The sequence below is a fragment of the Myotis davidii genome, unplaced genomic scaffold (genome assembly GCF_000327345.1).
Source record: "Myotis davidii unplaced genomic scaffold, ASM32734v1 scaffold1203, whole genome shotgun sequence".
NCBI lineage: Eukaryota > Metazoa > Chordata > Mammalia > Chiroptera > Vespertilionidae > Myotis > Myotis davidii.
This window is the reverse complement of record NW_006294353.1, coordinates 85,945-92,925: the sequence shown is the minus strand read 5'-3', so window position 1 is coordinate 92,925 and position 6,981 is coordinate 85,945. Positions and strand designations below refer to the sequence as shown.

General features: G+C 59.0%; 1 protein-coding gene across 1 annotated transcript; it reads left to right on the top strand.

The window, feature by feature from the left end:
• Window positions 1-1,170: 1,170 nt before the first annotated feature.
• DDA1 (DET1 and DDB1 associated 1) lies at window positions 1,171-6,233 on the top strand. The gene is made up of 5 exons (XM_006768457.1): window positions 1,171-1,176; window positions 3,715-3,945; window positions 4,164-4,215; window positions 4,879-4,940; window positions 6,126-6,233. Exons 1-5 carry the CDS (start codon window positions 1,171-1,173, stop codon window positions 6,231-6,233), a joined length of 459 nt encoding a protein of 152 aa, XP_006768520.1.
• Window positions 6,234-6,981: the final 748 nt, after the last annotated feature.

The following is a 6,981-nucleotide window of genomic DNA, read 5'->3' as shown; positions in this document are numbered from 1 at the left end:
ATCCGGGCGGGGGAGGGGGCTGGACATCGTGACATGCGGGGCTTTGTCGCCAAAGGAAGTGCGACATCGCAGGCTGTTCTGGTCCCCGGAGCCCTGACCCCACCGCCACCGTTCAGGGCCCCCCGACCTGCGCTTCAGGGGGAGCAGCTTCATCTCTCGGATCCCAGACCCCTTTCCCGGTGAATGTGAATAGCAATAGTCCAGACCTCACCGGGTTGGGACACTTTAGGGAACTGACATCATAAAGGGCTTAGGACCATGAGCAGGCAGCAGATGAGCTGTGCGACTCGGGGTGGGTGGCCTCTCCTCCCCGGCTTCTCCTTTTGAAGTGGGGATGCTGCCGCCCGGTCGCTGGGAGTTTAAAAGCCCCTTTGGGCCAGCTGCTCGTCCTGGACTTGGGGATGCTGGTTCTTTGGGGCTGGGGTTCCCAGCCTGTAAAGTGGGATGGTGACCAGCCTCAGAGTTGGGTCGCCCCCCCTGCCCCCACTGTTTGGCCTCCCCAGGGCTGACGGGGTGATGGAAGCTTTTGTCTGGATAAGTCAAAGCCCCAGGGCCCAGCCCACACATCACCGTTCTTGGGATGCGGGGGGGGGGGGGGGGGCGCGAAAGAAGACACCTGGTCAGACAGGAGATGGGGGGGTCCTAGGGTGTGGGTACCCAAGCCTGGATCCCCAAGCCTGGGTCATTGCCCACACCCCATCCGAACAGGGCCCTGCCGGCTCTGCCCCCAGCACATCCTGAACCTGCCCCTGGGTCCCACCCCCGCGGTCCCGGGACTGCCACCCCTGCCTGGTTGCCTGCCCCAGCCTCCCCCCTGGTCTCCTGGCCTCCATCTGCCCCCAGGCAGATCGCAGTTTACCTGGCACTAGAGGGAGGGTTGGAAGATGTAAATCAGATTCTAACACTTGCTACCTTGAGAAACACTCCAGGGTCTTCCTTTTGTAACCAGATGAGCCCCGCAGCCAGGCCCCTGCCCGGCCTCCCTGGCCCTGTTTCCGAATTCTTTGTGCCTTTGCACATGCTGCTCTGCTGCTCGGAGCTGCCCCCTGCGAGCATCACCTGCTCCAGGGCCCGTGACTGTGGCCTCAGTGTCTCCCTCTGCACACCCCCTCTCTTCCTCATGCTGCTTTGGGCGGGTTACTGTCGGGCTCCTCAAAGGGGGTGACACCGATGGCAGTGAGTGTCCGCTGAGGCAGTGCGTGGCTGCGGCCGGTTGAGGCTGGGGTTGGTCTGCTGAGGTGAGGATGCTCCCTGTGTCCGAGGCCTTGTTCTCCCACTGAGCTGACAGGAAGCGCAGGCAGAATCCTGTCTTCATAGGTTTATTCAGCACAAGTGCATCGATGCTAACAGGTGCTTCTAGGGAGCTCGGTGCACAGCTCTCTCCCTTGTTGTCTTACTGAGACTCAGAACAAGCCTGGGAGGGGGCCCTGCTGTGACCCCCGTTCATGGAGTGGCTGCCAGGTCCCACAGCCCGGGAGGAGCCCAGCCGGGGCGGATGCACGGCTGAGGCTCCGTGGCTCTCACCGCTCTTGCTGGCCCCGTGTCAGCCCTCAGGCTCAGGTGGAGTTAGCCCTGCCTTGCCCCTGCCCTTAGGGGGTGCCAGTCCAGGGAAGGGGGGGACGCGTAGACATGGGGCCTCCTTGGGGCATGGACGTGGCTCTGGCAGAGGCCCCTGAGGCGTGTGCGGAGGGAAGGGCAGGGGTGTTGTGGGGCTGGGCAGCTGTTTCCCACGTGCAGAAAGGAGCAGTGTGGCTGGGCGGTGGCACAGGCTGGGCTGAAGGTGTGTGGCAGGAGGCCAGTGAGGCCCAGCCCAGCCAGAGCTGTGGAAGCCTTGAGGCAGGACCAGGACCACTCCTCACGAGTCAGGTCTCCGTGTCATTGCTACTCGGCAGCCCTCCCTCCCTCCCCACCCCTCGAAGACCAGCAGACCCACTCTCCACTGTCGTGGGCCTCACACATCACACCGGACCCTGTCCTCAGGGCCATTTGCCTTCACTGTGCAGCTCTGGCCCATACCTGCGTCCCCTGCATTGGGTCCTCCTAGGGCCAAGAGCAGGTCTGCTGCGCCCTCTCAGTGCCCTGGTGCAGGCCTGCCACACAGTAGGAGCTGAAGAAAGCCTGGTCTGGCTGCATGAAGCTGGCCCCCTAGTCTCAGGCCGAGGTGGGACAGGGGTCCTGGGTAAGGGAAGGCAGGGTTGAGGGGCTTTGAGCTGGCTTTGGAGGAGCAGGTCACCCAGATGAGAGAGCCACCTCCAGGGAGGCTTGTCCCACCCAAGGTCTCGTTGGGGCTCCCCCAGAGGTGAGGACCCCCTCCCTTCCTGCCCCAGATGGTGGGGGCAGATGGTGGGGGCAGATCTGAACAGCGGCTTCCCCAAGGGTGCAGCATCTAGGCTCAGGCATGGGGATGGACAGCCCCCCACTCACCCCCAGGGGATGGTTATTATAGCCTCTTGGGGCTCTGAGCCCTTGGATTTCAGACAGGAAAACCGAGCTACTGGCATGTCACACGACAGGAGCTTGGCTTCTGAGGTTGGGCAAACCTGGATTCAGACCGCCTTCCTCATTTTCTCGTTGGGGCCACACGATCTCAGATGAGTGCCATGTGACCTTCCTGCCTCAGTTTCCTCATCCTGTGAGAGTGATTCCAGATGGGGAAGCTCCTGGCCCAGGCCAGGCCGTCCCATCCCAGGCACGATGACAGTGTTGCACTCCTGCTCTCCTGGGCAGTCACTCCCTGCCACGGCTCTTGGCCTTATTCCTCCCCTTGCACACCCCTGCTCTCGTACCTCAGTTTCCTGAGGTGGACATGGCCTCATTGGCCTTTATTTGTCCATCTTGTAGTTGCGTCTCGTCCCTCCTGCCCCCAGGGTGAGGGCGCTCCTGCTCCCAGGGTCAGGGTGCTCCTTGCTCCAGAGTCAGCGTGCTCCTTGCTCCAGAGTCAGGGTGCTCCTGCCCCCAGCGTCAGCGTGCTCCTGCTCCAGAGCCATCGCCCTTGCTTGCTCAGCTGACCCCAGAGTGTCAGGGACAAAGGACTTTTCAGGAGTTGGGCAGTGAATGAATTGTGTTGCTGGCTTCCCAGCACCTTGTGGGCCTGAGACCTGTGGCTCGGAGTCTCTGCCCCCGGCAGCGGGTGGCAGGGAGGAACAGCCTGCTCTCTGCCTCTGGCACTCACCCTGGGAGGCCTCCCCTCTTCGTGGGGAAGCCATAGGTGTGGGCACCCCAGGAGCAGCCCCTGAGCTGACTCCAAGCTGCACAGAGCTTTAGAGAAAGTCCAGCCAACTCTAAACCCTGACGCTGACATTGAAGCTGGATTTCTGAGTTTTCTCTCAGTTCAGAATCCTGGGTTCCCAGTTCTGTGTCCTGGCCCTCCTGTCCGCTTCACCCAAGCTTCTGGTCCCCACCCCATTTATTGTCACGCTGGCCCATGGGGTTTCTTAGGGTGGCAAGCCATTCCCCTCTGGGTGTCTATTAAAGGTGAGTAAACAGAGACAAGGCCGGGAGTTTCACACTGAACAAGCATACAGGACAGACCTACAGTTGGATGGGCCTGGTCTGACCCCCCAACCTGCTGCTTGCTTCGGGGATGACTTTACACAGATGGCCGTGCTCTCTGAGCCTCAGTTTCCCCACCCCTTGCCAGGGTACAGCCCTGTTGTAAGGACTCTGAGGTAGAATGTGCACTTCCCAGGGGTGGTTGCTTTTCTCCGGTTATAGCGGTGCACACATCAGGTGGCCCCCTCAGGCCTGTCTTCCGGGAAACGCACAACAGATCAGAAAGGGAACCTGGAAGCCCGCCCACCACCGCAGGTGCTCCAGGACTGGCCCCTACAGGGTTTCTCACTTACTGTTTTTACTGTCTTTCAGGCAGATTTTTTGAAAGGACTGCCAGTCTACAACAAAAGCAATTTTAGTCGATTTCATGCTGACTCTGTGTGTAAAGCCTCGGTGAGTGCAGGTTCAGGGAGCTGTGGGGAGAGGGGCTGGGGGTAATGTGCACCACCCCAATCAGCGTCTCGCTAGGAACAGGGCCGATCTTCAAGCCTGACCTCACCTAAGGTCTTGTGCATCTTCTGGTCTGTGTTCGAGGGTGGATCCGAGTCAAGGGGTGAGGGGACCCTAGTCAACCCGCACTCCTAATCCACCTCTTCTGGACCCTCCCTCAGAATCGACGCCCCTCAGTCTACCTGCCCACGCGCGAGTACCCATCTGAACAGAGTAAGTGTTCTCTGTGTGACATCCAGTGTTCTCTTAGTAGCTCATCCAGGCTACTAAGAGGAGAGGATAGAGGGTGGTGCAGGAGGTGTCTTGTGGGACACTGGTCAGCTTCATGACACCCCAAAATGAGTACTATGGGTTAGGGACCCAGCCCAACCGGGGTGGGCAGCACGGGGAGGGGTTGTTCAGGTGGAGGGCCTGTAGAAAGGGTGCGGAGCCTGTGAGTGGGAGGTTACCATGGCCATGTGTTTTATTTTAACCATGAAAAAGAATCCACATGGACCCAGCTGGTTGGCTTCTGTGGTCACTAGGGCTCAGCTCTGTAGATCTGTGCTCCCGGTTGGCCTGGGAAGACACATGCGTGAGTCTGCAGCCAGAGCTCCTCCCCACTGCAGGGTGGAAACCCGAATGCAGTACTGGACTCTGCATTTCTGAGAAGGAGGGACCCTAGAGCAGCTGGCTTGGGCCCCTGGGCTTCCTGAAATCTCCTCGGTTGGGGTACTGACTTGAGTGCCAGAAAGGCCACTCAGGGCACAGGTGGCCCCGGAGGCCAAGGAGGGAGGAGCACTGTCCTGGGAGGGGCAGTGCTGGCCAGGAGGGAGGCTGGGCCGTTTGCAGTCTCTCTCTGCAGCCTCTCCCTGCAACTTTGTCTTTCCTCCTCAGTCATCGTGACAGAAAAAACAAACATCCTTTTGCGCTACCTACATCAGCAATGGGACAAAAAGGTAAGGCACGTGGGGTTCCGGTGCTGGGACTCCGGGGAGACACAGTGCCCAGCACAGGGGCTTTGAGTGGGGGAAGGACATCGGTCTGGGAGATGGGTCTTGAGGACTGAATAGGAGTTTGATAGACGATCCAGGAGAGGGAGCAGCGTTTCAGAGGAGGGAATGGCTGTGTAGAGGCTACAGAGCTCATGCTCAGGGATGGATAGGGGCTTGGCCAGCCATTCCAAGGTTCGGGCATCTCCCAGGCCCAGCTCCCACAGCCTGCAGCCTGCACAGTCCTGGCGGCAGAATGATTCTAGTGTGATTATTTGGAATCTTTGTTTAGTGGTAAAAAATACAGGTGATTAAAATCCAGGCCATTCTAGAGGTTGTGGCTGCCATGGAGAGTCATCTCTCCTCCCCGCAAGAGGCTGCCTTTTTAACATGCAGGGTGTTTTTCTCCTTCTTTGTTGAAAATCTCTACATGTTGTTGTTTTTAAATATGTTTTTATTGACCTGAGAGAGAGAGAGAGGAACATCTATCGACTGCCTCCTGCATGCCCCCTACTGGGGATCAAGCCTGCAACCCGGGCATGTGCCCTGACCAGGAATTGAACCGGCAGTCTCTCGGTGCTTGGGATGATGCTCAACCAACTGAGCCACACCGTCCAGGGCTCTACATGTTGTTTTATAACGAGCTCAGTTTGTTTTCTCGCCTAACATTGAACATCTGATAGCAGCCTGCTCTGGGAAAGACGGAAGGGGGACCCCATGATGAAGTAACTGCTTAGAAAATGCAAGTTCCTTGCCCACACTGGCCCCTTCCTAGCCCCACAGGCTTTAACTCCCCAGAGTGGGGAAAGCAGGGATTCCCACACTGGGACCACTTCCCTCTTCTGTGGCCAGGCCTGGGCTCCTCCGAGGGCTCAAAGGGCCCTTGTGCTTCAGCAGAGTGCATCGCTCCTCCGAGCGTTTGGGGCCGTATGTGGTCATTGTGAACCATGGTGACTACTTGCAGTGCCCATTACGGGCCCAGAGCTCCAGGGACTGTGGCTTAGTGGGGCAGGTCCGGTGGTGGGAGGGGCTGCCCAGCCAGGGCCCTGGGTTGACTGCCCTGGTCCAAGCCCATGTCTGACCCCTGCAGCAGGATTTGGAGAAGTCACCTAAGTGCAGTCTCAACAGCCCTTCTCCTTCCCCGTCCACCAGAACGCTGCCAAGAAGAGAGACCAGGAGCAAGTGGACCTCGAGGGCGAGAGCTCAGCGCCTCCCCGCAAGGTCGCACGGACCGACAGCCCAGACATGCACTGTTGGTAGATGCTTCTTGAAAAACAACATTGTTATTCATTACTCCACCCCACCCCAAATCCCCTCCTCCTGCTCCCCATCCTTCTCTGGAGAACCAGAGTGTGTCTTCGAGTGTCTAGAGATAAGCCCTGCTGCAGCTGGGTGACAGGGGTGGGGCCCTTCTTCCCGCTTCCATCCCCTGGTCCGGCCTTAAAGACTTGGCCTTGACACCCGGTCAGCCGGGATCTATGCCGTGCCGGGACCCTGCTCTGAGAGCACGCCACAGGAAGAAGTCAACCCTTTCGGATCATTCTCTTAAGTCATTTGATCATGGACTGGTGCGTGCTCAGTGTCCACCCCAATAAAAGGATCTTTCCTACTTGATCTTGAGTCTTTGCTCCACGTGCCTCGGCCTCAGAGGATGGAGGCACTGAGAGTTGTTCCATCATCACCAAGAGGAGCCAAGAGTGGCCCCAGGACCAGCTGGACCCTCTTGTGGGCTTGCTGCAGCTTCTTGCTCAGAGCCAAGACCTGCCTGGACCCACCCTTCCGCTTGACCCGCCAAGTGTCCCCGAGGATCAGGACGCCCCTGAAAGACAGTCCACACCATCAAGGACAGAGCTGTGGTGGATCCCTCACCCAGGACATTTGACAAGCAGGGTGGCACTGTGGAGACAGCCCAGGCGGCCTGGTTTCACGAGCCCCTGGCTCCAAGAGAAGGCACACGGAGTGCAGAGGAACATGGGGCATTCAGGCTCCAGGCAGGTTTGAGGTCCTG